Source organism: Heterodontus francisci, chromosome 15 (genome assembly GCF_036365525.1).
Source record: "Heterodontus francisci isolate sHetFra1 chromosome 15, sHetFra1.hap1, whole genome shotgun sequence".
NCBI lineage: Eukaryota > Metazoa > Chordata > Chondrichthyes > Heterodontiformes > Heterodontidae > Heterodontus > Heterodontus francisci.
In genome coordinates this window covers 17,305,691-17,318,421 of record NC_090385.1, presented here as the reverse complement: position 1 = coordinate 17,318,421, position 12,731 = coordinate 17,305,691, and the positions used below count along the sequence as shown (strand labels likewise).

The following is a 12,731-nucleotide window of genomic DNA, read 5'->3' as shown; positions in this document are numbered from 1 at the left end:
GTTGCACTGCTGAGTCCTGCTCCTTACCTGCAATGCCACTGCTGGGAAGAGAACAAGAGCAGCCTGAAATGATTTCCCTCTGCTGTCTAATGTGCAAGATCAGGAATTGCAAACAGGCCACATCCCGCCTCTGTCTGTTTTACCATGCCTTAGATTACTGGCGTTTTGAAGTACTGTGCTACCTCTGTTGCCAGTTTTCATATACTGCTGGGAAACCCGTGTGATCACAGGGCGCAGCGGGACTACCCACACAGATCAAAAGAAGTACAGCTAAGCTGCCTGCTCTTGTACTCACTGCTACATTTACTTAATCCTGTGAGCGCCTTCTGAATTATTTGTGCGAAATCAAAGACTATGGTATAAAAGCAACAAACTCCAGGAGGCTATAGAGTTACATTGTGGATTTCACTGCATAGGTGTTAATAATGTAATTTTACTTCCAACATTGTCCGATTGGGATGAGCCGAGTTCAATGTTGGGAGACTTTGACCAACGTATTGAGTTTCTTTTATTGATTTCTTGTTAATGTATTTTAACTAACAGGTTTTCAGGAGGCCTGATCTAAGGGTAAGGATAACACGAATCAGGAACATATCAGGCTTTTTTCTTTCCTGTTTGTCTCTTGTACTCTGATGCGAAGCTTCCAGCGTGTGTTTGGCCTCTCGTTTCCTGTTTATAGTGTCAGTACAAATGTTATATGTTTTACCTCCTTTTAATGAAGTGGGAGTTTTGACTTTTGCAATGCTTATTAAAATGCAATCTACTAAGTTGATGTGTTTGGCTTTGCGGTGTTTGGCAGGGTAAGGGGTTTGTTCTCATGTGGTGTCATCCCTGCTCCAAAGACATAGCAATCAAACAGATTTCAACTATCCCCTGATCCCTTAAATTGAAGCCTGTTGCTTTGATGAGAATCAGGCACTGATTTGTGATAGTAAATATTATTCGGTTGTTTTCCAGATCTCTCTGAATTTTGATTTTGCAACATTGATTGTGAGAACTGCTGTGAAACAGTCAATTCAACAGGAGCAATTTAAATTGGGGAGTTTTCAAATGTTTGTGTGTAGGGATTCTCTCTTCCAATACTGACACAGCCTCAGGAACCACATTGAAAATACTGACACACTCCTGCTGATAACACCAAATTAGGGAATATGGTTAACACTGAGGAAGACGGTTACAAAATACAAGACATTAATGAAGCTGCAGAATTGGTGTGTAATTGCAGGTGAATTTCTATATATATATAAGTATGAAGTGCCGCACTTTGGTAGGAAGAATAAAGATGCAACATACTCCTTGGTAAACAGGAGTCTAAAGGGGCTAGAGGAGCAAAGAGATTGAGGGATACAGATATACAGATCACTAAAATTAATGACACAGGTTAATAAGGCTATATAAAAAGCAACACACTGGGGTTTGTTTCCAGAGGGATAGAATTGAAAAGCAGAGAAACAGAGTTCAACTTGTATAGAACCTGTGGTTAGACCACAGTTGGAGTTACTGTGAACAGTTCTGGTCTCCATTTTCTAGAAAGGATATAGAGGCACTGGAGCAGGTGCAAAAAAGATTTATAAGGATGATACCAGAAAGGAAAAATTGAAAAGGTGGGGGCTTTTTTCCCCTAGAAAAGAGAAGGTTGAGGGGTAACCTGATCGAGGTCTTTAAGTTTATGAAATAGTTGGATAAGGTGACATAGAGAAGATGATTCCACTTGCAGGGAGACAAAAACTAGGGCCATACAAGATAGTCACTGATAAATCCAACGGGGAATTCAAGAGAAACTTCTTTATCCAGAGAGCAGTGAGAAGGTGGAACTTGCTACCGCAGTCATCGAAGTGAATAACAGAGATGTATTTAAGGGGCAGCTAGGTGAACACAAGAGGGGGGAACGGAATAGAAGGATATGTTGATAGGGTGGGAGGAAGCTGGTGTGTAGCATAAACACGGCATCGACAGTTTGGGTCGAGTATCCTGTTTCTGTGCTGTATATTCTATGTAAAGTCTTTACAAATACTGACACAGCCCTGGGACCCTCATTAAAAACATTGATATGCTCCTGGTGATAGTCTGCCTGGATACTGACAGTCGCAGAAATCCCACCAGAAATATTGACACACTGCCAGAGACCTCCTGTCTAAGTATTGACACAATACAATGAAATCCCCCTCAGTCCCGGGGATCCTCTCTGTAAGTATTGGCATGCTGCCCATATTCTAGCTCCTGGAAACTCAGTGCTAGTTACCCAAAGAATTATCACCAAAGGGAATGATTTTCTTGTTAGTATACAGCAACTGAATAAATAAATACTTAAGAATGGGGATGCAAGAACAGAGACAAATGGAGGTACGTGTGCACAAATCATTGAAGGTGGCGGGGCAAGTTGAGGAAGTGGTTAGAAAAGCATATGGGATGCTGGACCTTATAAAGAAGTATAGAGCACAAAAGCAGTAATGTTGAACCTGTATAAAACACTGGCTCGGCCTCAACTGGAGTATTGTGTCCAATTCTGAGCATTACACTTCAGGAAGGATGTGCAGACCTTAGGGAAGGTGCAGAAGAGAGTTACTAGAATGGTTCCAGGGATGTGGGACTTCAGTCATGTGGACAGATTGGAGAAACTGGCTAGTTCTCTTTGGAGAAGAAAAGGTTGCGAGGAGATTTAATAGAGGTGTTAAAAATCATGAGGGGCCTGGTCTGAGTAGATGGGGAGAAACTCTTCCCTTTGACAGAAGGTGATTGTCAACAAACCAAAGGTGACATGAGGAAAGACTATTTTGCACAGCGAGTGGTTAGGATCTAGAATGCACTGCCTGAGAGTGTGGTGGCAGCAGATTCAATTGAGGCATTCAAAAGGGAATTGGATAAATACTTTAAGGAGCAAAATAAATTCAGGCTACAGGGAAAGGACAGGGGAGTGGGACTAGCTGGATTGCTCTTGCAGAGAGCTGGCATGGACATATGGGCCGAATGGCCTCTTCCTGCGCTGGATCCATTCTATGATTCTGTAAATTCTCGAGAGACTATGCTGATGGCTTGCTCCAAATGGATAGATTCTCCTGAAACCCAGGGATCCTCCTGTGCATCCCTGGACCCATAGGTCCCAGTTTTAAAACCTACCCAGTTTTACTGGCAAACCCAAAGTAACTGAATAACTCCATGAAAACCTTGTACCTTTGGAGAAGGAATAAGAACTCTTGAGACAGCTTCCTTAAAATAAATATTATCAGTAAGTATTATGCACTAACTGCTTGTTATACGGTAATGCTAATGTATTCCCAGCACCAGCACATCACAAACACAATGAAGGCACATTGCAAACTAGATGTTGTGAAGTTGACTATGAAAGGGGGTGTTTAAGTGCATCAACATCCTTGTTAAGTCTCTATTAATACAGGTAATTCTCTTAAGTCAGCCCTTGCCTCAGCTCATTACACATACTAATGCAATCATCCTCCTCTTGATTCACACCTAAATTGTCCGTTATTGCCAGAATACAAAGGCATTTTTTCCAAATTGGTTGCAGCAACTACATCAAACTCCAGTCTCTGTCCCTGGCAGGTGTATAAAATGTGGAATTCCCCTTCTGCACTCAACATTGGTGCAGTGTAGAGTTACTGAAAGAATGAAGCAGAGAAAATTGTGAGTTGGTGTAATCAGTGGTTCTATAGTTTCTCCTGTTTAGTGTCAATTAGGCCAGAGGTAATGATGAGCTGTCTTGAAATTCCAGCTGTTTCTTCGAAGAACTGTTGTGGTCAAATGCAGCATACTGAATCCATGAAGGTGCATCATCAAAAGCCATTTGTAATTTTTTTTTAGCGAAACACTCCCTTGTAATATTGAATATGATGCTGGCTTTGCATTTATTGTAATAATTGTAGTTTTATCACAGAGTGCATTTCAAGATAAAACAGTCTATGGGTTGAAGGGATATGTATTTCACTTTAAATCCTTCTGTCCATTCGAAAGGGCCCTGTAGTGATGGTCCTTTCTGTGTATCAAATTGCAGGACAGCAATAATAGATATAAAGTTGTCTGTGAGGGATAACAGATGTACATATTATAGACCTCTACGAAGGCAGTAGTTTTGGGATATAGTTCCCCAATGAAGTGTTGAATTTGGCTGGTTAGCAATGGGAAGGGATTAGTTGATTATGAGCGCTGTGTTTTTGAAACCATTTTGGTACTTTTCAGCTGGTTGCTTCCTCAAGCAGAATTCTACTTGCTGTTTGTGCAGTTAGTGTGCTGGACATGCCAAGTTGGAATACCATGTATTGTTAATCACTGCCCTGAGAAAGTAGTGTCCACCCCAGCCGCAGGATAAGCACTTTGCACATTCATCCAACACATTTTGGAGGGGGGACAGATTGAATGACGGGCGGGACGAAGATACTATCTTGATGTCCTGGGACATGAATTTATTCGATCTGCCAAACACAGTAGAACGGCTACATTCCCCTCGCTCTCAGTTGACCGTGGTTCTGTTGTTCAGTCAGTAATGTTGACACCACTGTAGTTTTAAACATGAGACATCATGGCCACTCTGGAGTTGTTCAGGCACTAAATGATTGTGAAATTCAGACATGGCTGTGTTGCTGATATTCTTGTGTTATTATCATCATTGCATTGCTCATGCTTATGAGAATCTCCCACAATGTGGGAATGGCATTGTGAGATTTAATTTAAAACCAAATTTTTTACAACACTATGGAAAGTTCTCTATTGTCTGATTGTACTTTAGATTTAATACTGCCTGGAAGTAGGATTTTGACTAATACTGACGTGTAAACATGATTGTAGCCTTTAGCCTGATTCTCACAGCAAGCAAGTTGTATCTATTTGCAGAAATATGTCTAGTGTGACTTCCTACCCTATGTTATTTATAAGATAGGAAAGAAACCCAGCTGTTGATTTACTGCCCAGGTTTTAAAACTGCTCAATGAGCTCTGGAATCTTTCCGATTCTTGTCCACATCATTCTAAAGCTGGCCAGCAGCAAAAATCCGTCAACAGGATCTTGTTAGCGTCACAGTCCTCCACATACTGACTGGTTTGAATCCTCTCATGCTTGATGGCAAGGCAATTATGAAACAGCAAAATAAAAAACAAGACATTGAGACTTTTGCAATGTGGCAGTATCCAAGCAGGCTTCTGCACATAGGCACATACCACCACGGCTAACAGTTCCAAGCCAAAAGGCAGGAACCCCCCGATTCATTCCATATGTACAATTCATGCTATTCCCACCACCTGTTTGATTTTAGTCGATAGATGTAAGCTGTTCATACGTTTTAAAAAAAAAAAAGTTTGCTTTATATTGAAATGCTTTACTGAAGAAAATTTTGTTGGTTTACTTTCTGTGAATCATGTATTTTTTTAAAAAAGAGATCTATAAAACTGCTCCCGATGATGTGTGCTTGCTCTTCCTTTTGCTGTAGTGTTGCATGTCAGTAAACTGTAACATATGTTGCCTCTCACCTTGTGCATGCTTCCCCCACTGCTGACGTTGATCTGCAGGAGAATCAGGATGGAGGCAATGGGTCCAGTCATTCTGGTGCTGACCCTGAACTGGGTGTACACTCCTTGGCAAGTGATAATTCTCTTTATTGAAAAATGTCATTTTCTTTTTACCCCTTTGACTTATAGCTGAGAGTACAGACTTCAGCTAACCAGCACCTACCAATGAATGAATTGCATGCAGGTATTTTAGATTTCAAAACAAAAACAAAAACCATGTAAGCAAACTGCTCTCTCATTTCAGATCAAAGATACCGTTTGTTATGTTGCATGATTCTGTGTTTTCACTCCTTCGAGTAGGACAGTGCTAATCTGAATGGGTCAGGCCCAAACACAGCTCGGATTATTTTGATTTGCCATTTACTGTACTCTAGTTGCAGTTAAATTTATCTGCACTCGTCAGATGGGTAGGCAATTCTCAAGGGCAATTAGGGATGGGCAACAAATGCTTTCCTAGCTAGCGACGCTGACATCCCATAGATGAATTTTTTAAAAATTCCAGTTACAGCATAAACAATTACTCTTTGTTTCAATTTGAAAAAAATACTCAAGCCCGTAACCCATGCCAGTATGAAGTGCTCTTTACAAAACATCTTCCCTTACTGGTCTGTGCAGGATTCAGAATAGCAGTCTTCTACAGTGTTACTAAGACAAATCATTAACTGTGCAGTGCCTTCTAACAATGCATTATATAAATGTGTATATTTGTGAAATGGAATGCTCATATATTGGAATAAAATGCTACAGTAAGGCAACTCATTAGCTTGATCTAATGGAGCAATTGGACTGCTTTGTAATAAAATTCTACACAGCTAATGCAAAAAAAAAGGCTTGTGGTGTGGTGAAGTTGTGGCTGTTCATCTGCATTCACTGCATGCAAGAGCATGTTTAACATTAATCCAGTTGTGCTAAATGACTGCAGGCAATATGTAAATTCGAATGTTTTAGTATTCTTTGCCTTATCTGCAGAATAACTGCAGTCATCCATCATCAACAGAATAAGGTTAATAATCGGAAATGCTAGTCTATTCTGTCTGTAAACTGGCAGACTGAAAGAGTTACTAAAACTAGGACAGGTAAATAATCTTATGGTAAATAAGTCAAGGTGAACTTTGGTTTTGAAGCGTGTTGTGAGTGGGGTTGATGAGGAGACCCAGAATGAAACCAAGAATGTGTCCTTTAAATTTATAGTGCCACTTTCAATGGTTTTTTATTAGTTACAAAGCTGTGAAAAGTAAAATGTATTTTCAGCTTTTTTTTTTGTAATCAGTCATGGACCACTTGTTTCAACTCCCTAATTGTTTTGTAATGCACCCACTGTTTCAGATCGGTCTGAAGTAGGAAAAGACGGCACAAATTTAATTTGGAATTTGTGAAATAGCTTGGAAATTGCAGAGCCATTTGTTGGGTGGGACCTCCAACAGGTTTAATTACCTGGTGCTCCAGTTAGGTAACACTGGAGTTAATTTATTAAGAGAGTGAGAGAGAGGTGACAGAAAATAAGCAGAGAAGGTGAGATTAACGGGTGGGCTGTGTCTTTAACTGGGTGTGGTTAATTGTCAGGTACTAAGGGATGGAAATAAACTGGCTCAAATGGAGGAGGCACCACTCTTTCCTGGGGAAGCTATTAAAGCAATTGGTAAGTGCTGCACTCATTTTACCTTTGTTTCTAAGTAGTGTTTCAACCCATTTAAAAAAAAAAACTTAATATTACCATAATTAATAACAGCATTCTTCAAAAAGAATTGAAAAGTCATGCATTATTGGCAACCATTTTTAGGGCTCCTAAATTCTAGCAAACAAGATGGCTGAGACCCCGGGGCCATTGTTTTAAAAGAGCGTTTAGATTGTTTAAGAGAAGTCTCAAATACCTTTCATAATAAATCTTATTTTTTACTGTTAGTTTATAAAATGACATCTTTTGCATTGTAACATCCCTGCAGTAACTGGAATGATTTATCATTGATGTTAACTGTATTGTGTAATCAAACATTATTCATGAATAATCAATATATGGGTAATAATTTTTATTTGCTCTCCCCCCCAACCACCCACCCCGGTTTTTGCTCCTCCTTTCCTGAGAACAGGGAATGATGTGTTTCCATGGTGCTGGTCCAGATCTCTACTCACCTTATGTTAGCTGGGGAAATGCGAATTTACAGTCTATTGAACCGTGGTGTATCGGGTCCAATCCTTTCTGTGTTTGTGCATTTCCCAGCAGCAGTTGGTGGATAATAACAGGAGTGAATCCCTGGCTCCCTTACTAATCGCCCATTCCCCCCACTCTCGCCCTCTCCAAACTGGGGAGAGGGAGGAAGCTTATTGCTGTCCAAGCTGAAATCAGTGAACTCAATACAGACCTGATAACAAGCCTAGGACATCTTGGCCTGTATAGCTCACTTACACTCCAGGCAGTGTATGTACAGGTCGAGCTGTCAGGGAGTGCACTCCAATTAATTACTTCAGATAATTCATAACTCTTGTCACCAAGTCGTCTCCCACAAATTCCTTCATGCCCCATTGCCCCATCACTCAATCGCCACCCATTTCCCCCACATGCATCCCCCATCACCCCGTCCTCATTTAATCTTCTGGCTCCTGTGCTTCCCCCCCCCCCCCCCCCCCCCACCCCCAATCAACTTCAAGATCTGCATCCTTATTTTCATATCCCTCCTCGGTCTTACCCCAAAACTGGGTATCAAGGGGTTTGAAGCAGAGGCAGGTAAATGAATTTGAGGTACGGATCAGTCATGATCTAATTAAATGGTAGAACAGGCTCAAGGGCCTGCACGGCCTACTCCTGTTCCTATGTTAACCCATTTGGGAAAAACTACACTAGTGATACGTGAGGCTTGTGTTCCTGACTTTGAATGATCACACTCAGTGTCAACTCCATTCGAATTACATTGTTTCCCATTCCCAGCAGCTGATTTCTGCTTGTTCCCTATTCCTGACTCCACATTTCTCTACATTCTCTGGTTCCCAGTTCCAAATTCCTCCATGTTCCCTGGTTTCTGCTGCTCCACCATGAGGTGATTCCAGCCCTTCACTGATCCAAAACCATATGACTTTGCTGCCTCTCTGTCAACTTTCGGAAGCTTTGTAAGACCTTATTTTCTTTGACTGTGCCTTCAGTTTCACTACCCAGCAAAATCCCTTCACTTCCTGGTGTTCCCTTGTGAAGCACTTTAAGATGTGTGTGTTTTTAACGAAAGGAGCACTTTATAAATGTAAATTGTTACATAGGAGGGCAGGGCAACGAGCAGTACAGCAGTTTTGCTTTGCTGCTTATGCAAATGGTTCAGGTGGAATAAAATGGATAGAAAGAGTTAAAACATCTATACGTTTGCTTCACAGCCAAAGATGTCACCTACATCTGTCCTTTCATTGGTGCCATTAGTGGAACACTCACTGTGACTGACTACAAATTGTACTTCAAAAGTGTGGAGCGGGTAAGTTAAACAGGCTTGGTGATGTGCTTCATAGAGTTTCACGGAATGTAATGAAGGAAACGCAGCAGCCGATTTGGGTACAGCAAGCTCCCACCAAGAGCAATAATGAGGTAATGAGCAGATAATCTGTTTTAGTGAATGCTGGTTAAGGGATGAAGAGACCTCAACTAACGAGGAAGGAGCTGGTGGAGGTGGCTGGGGGTTTTGGGGGGGGGCGCGTTTGGTGGATGGAGACATTAAATACAACAACAACAAAAAATTCCATCCAGTCTCTCTTTGATTTACTGTTTGGTATCAACTATCCCTCACTTACAGATTTGTATTTATAAACTAGGATCCCCCTTTTACCTTGGACATTCCACTTGGGGTCGTGAGTCGTATTGAAAAGATTGCTGGCGTTCAAGAGAATTCCTGTGGCCTGGAAATTGTGTGCAAGGTAACATTTCCCATTTGCAATAATCTTGCTTGGGCATCTCTCCCCATTAGAGAGATAGTTGGTGATGTATAGCCTGAGGGTCACCACTCCTCAAGCATGGGGCAAGGCGAGGAGGCAGTCCTCCATGAACTACCGCAGCCAGTACGGGGGTTGAACCCATGTTGTTGGCGTTTTTCTACATCACACGCTAGCTGTCCTGCCAACTGAGCTAACTGACCCCCTTGCAATAATCTAGGGGACTAAAGTAGAAGTCCTGCTTCAGTTGTACAAAGCCCTGGTTAGACCATGCCTGGAGTACTGTGAGCAGTTCTGGGCACCACACCTTAGGAAGGATATATTGGTCTTGGAGGGAGTGCAGTGTAGGTTTACCAGAATGTGGGGGAGAGTGTGAAATTCCACCTGAAGTGTTAAATTACAAGGAGAAACACAAACTAGGGCTGTGTTTTCCAGAATTTAGAAGGTTAAGGGTGATTTGATCAAAGTTTTCAAGGTATTAAGGGGAACAGATAGGATAGATTGGGAGAAATTATTTCTGCTACCTGGGGTGTCCAAGACTAGGGGGCATAATCTAAAAATTAGAGACAGACCTTTCAGGAATGGAATTAGGAAACACTTCTTCATGCAAACAGCCTTAGAGGTTTGGAAATCTCTTCTACAAATGGCAATTGACGCTAGATCAATTGTTAATTTTAAAACTGAGATTGATAGACTTTTGTTAACCAAAGGTGTTAAAGGATATGAGGCAAAGGCAGGTACGTGGAGTTAGGTTGAATAGGCTGGAGGTGCTAAGCAGACTACTCCTGTCCCTGTGTTCCAGTGTGTGACTGTATGAAGTAGTTGGGTCGCAATGTTGACCATGGAGCTAATTATAAGATAATCTTGTTTCATTCTCTCAGAAAATGAAGTGTCCTTTTGAGCTATCAGCTGCCTTCATTTTTTTGTGTTTTCCAGAATTATTGCCTTCATCATACAGAACAGTTTATGAACACCCCCTGTGTTTTGTTTTAAATAATAATTGATGATAAACATTTGAATGCGTAAATTCTTTTTACAGTTTAATTGATAATATACTGGTAAGAGGTTACAAGTCATTATCATTATAATAGAGTGGAATTTTCTTTCATTTTGTTCTGCCTTTTTTTTGAGGTACTACAATTCCTAACTTTTGTACTTTAGCATTTCCTAATACAATCAGGCCATACCTTTATCAGACCTTGCACACTTTAGCTTTGTATTTTTGCTTTATTTCCGGACATCATTAGACTTGACATTGTCCAATTGTCTTAACAGGATATGAGAAATCTGCGTTTTGCATACAAACAGGAAGAGCATGGTAAACTCGAGATCTTTGAGAACCTCATGCAGTATGCTTTTCCTGTCTCGAAGAACTTGGTAAGTTTGTTTCATAGTGTGATGACTTTGAACTGTGCAATAGGTGTAACTTTTGATAGCTGCCTGACAAACTATTGAGGTGAGACTAAGTGCACCCCCTGTGTTTTGTTTTAAATAATAATTGATGATAAACATTTGAATGCGTAAATTCTTTTATAGTATAATTGATAATATACTGGTAAGAGGTTACAAGTCATTATCATTATAATAGAGTGGAATTTTCTCAGCGCCGTGGAAACGGAAACGGAGTTGGAGGTGGTGGGGGCGGGTCAATAGGAGAGAGCCATGTTGGGATGGCTCCTCGATGCATTCCAGCCTCCAGGGGGGAGGAAGTTGGCAGCCCACTCCCAACAAGGCAGGCAGCCAATTATGCCATTTAAGAGCCCAATTAAGAGCCATTTTCCGATAGAGACGGGATTTTCCCGCCAACTGAACACCCCTTTTCCCCCCCCCCCCACAATTGTGTGTGGAGCCCACCAGCTCTCTAGATGGCAGGCCAGGGGGCCATCAACGTCTGGGGAGTCTAGAACCAGGTGTCACAATTTCGAAATAAGGGGGACGTACTTAGGACAGAGATGAGGAGAATTTTTTTTACTCCGAGGTTGTGAATCTTTGGAATTCTCTACCCCAGAGGGCTGTGGAAGCTCAGTCATTGAGTATGTTTAAACCAGAGGTTGACAGATTTCTAAATACAAATGACGTAAGGGGATATGGGGATAGTGTGGGAAAAAGGCATTGAAGTGGCAGCCGTGATCATATTGAATGGTGCGGCAGGCTCGATGGGCTGAATGGCCTACTCCTGCTCATATGTTCCTAAGCAGTGGAAAACAGATGGGAAAGGGTTCGAATGATAAATAGAAGTGTCAAACTTTTTGACCTGCATAAAAACAGACACGTGCACACTAAGTGTATTAGGATTAAAGTACTGTAATATTATCTTCTACAGCATCCATTTCCCTCCTGTTTCTCCAATGTGCATGATACCCAGGCAAAATGTGCAAGTATTTTCTTTGTCCTATAAGATGCTCTTGAGAAGAACCATCATATGTGCATAGTCATAGTGTCTTTCAAGGGGGAACTGGATAAGCACCTGAAGAGAAAAATATGAATTGTCTTGGGGAAAGGGTGGGGTTGTGGGACTAGCTAAATTGCTCTTGCAGAGAGCCGGCACAGATACAACAGGCCGAATGGCCTCCAGTGCTGTAACCATTCTATGATTCTCTGGATGTGTCATCTATTTGCACATATTTTGCTGTGGGCAGTGATTCTCTGCTTTCATCCACACCATTGTTGCATGCAGCTAAAGTTCTCTTGAGTTATTTTTCCATTTCTTGGGTTCTTTTCTCTCCTCTCTATCCTCCCCTGAGCACTAACAACCTTCCAGTAAATGCCCATCATTCACTGAACACTGACCACCAGTAGGTTATTTCACCACAGGGAGCTACACAGATCTTGCCTGAAGTTGATACATGTGCAGATTCGGCCATTAGCCAGTGGACACTGATCCAGAGTGTGAGCCTTCACTAATTTCCACCAACCACAGCACCCTTCCACTCACTAGCAAAGCTCTGGGATGAGCTCAGATGTAGTGCTGTCAATGTTGAGTTTTCCAATTGGAGATGAAACCTGCCACTTTCCGGAAGAACATAAGTTCTGTATGTCCGATTGAAAGCAACACCTTTTGGTATCTGTTGATTATACGACACTCAGATGTGCTGTGACACTACGCTGCCTATGGTACCACTGTCAGGACCAACACACTCGTCTCCTGTACGAAGTGATTATCTTCCTTTTTATTTGGGAATATTGTATTTTATATATGCGGTAAGAATGTCATCCAAATAAAATTAAACCTGGAATTCGGTGATCAGAAGCTTAATAGGCAAAAAGGACCTGGCAAATGAAATTTTAAAATTTGACTGATTATGAATCATTTCA

At 41.4% G+C, this 12,731-nt stretch overlaps 1 protein-coding gene across 5 annotated transcripts in view; it reads left to right on the top strand.

The window, feature by feature from the left end:
• The window catches only part of mtmr1b (myotubularin related protein 1b), an 85,575-nt gene that overhangs the window by 18,013 nt on the left and 54,831 nt on the right, over window positions 1–12,731 (top strand). Inside the window, exons 3-8 of one of the 5 annotated variants that reach the window (XM_068047156.1) lie at window positions 544–567; window positions 5,514–5,582; window positions 7,077–7,152; window positions 8,871–8,965; window positions 9,300–9,401; window positions 10,692–10,793. In XM_068047156.1, coding sequence (XP_067903257.1) covers window positions 544–567; window positions 5,514–5,582; window positions 7,077–7,152; window positions 8,871–8,965; window positions 9,300–9,401; window positions 10,692–10,793 — 468 coding nt within the window. Of the gene's footprint in view, window positions 1–543; window positions 568–1,012; window positions 1,212–5,513; window positions 5,583–7,076; window positions 7,153–8,870; window positions 8,966–9,299; window positions 9,402–10,691; window positions 10,794–12,731 lie in introns of those variants that run through there. The other 4 variants (XM_068047160.1, XM_068047157.1, XM_068047158.1 and 1 more) reach the window with 4 other exon arrangements.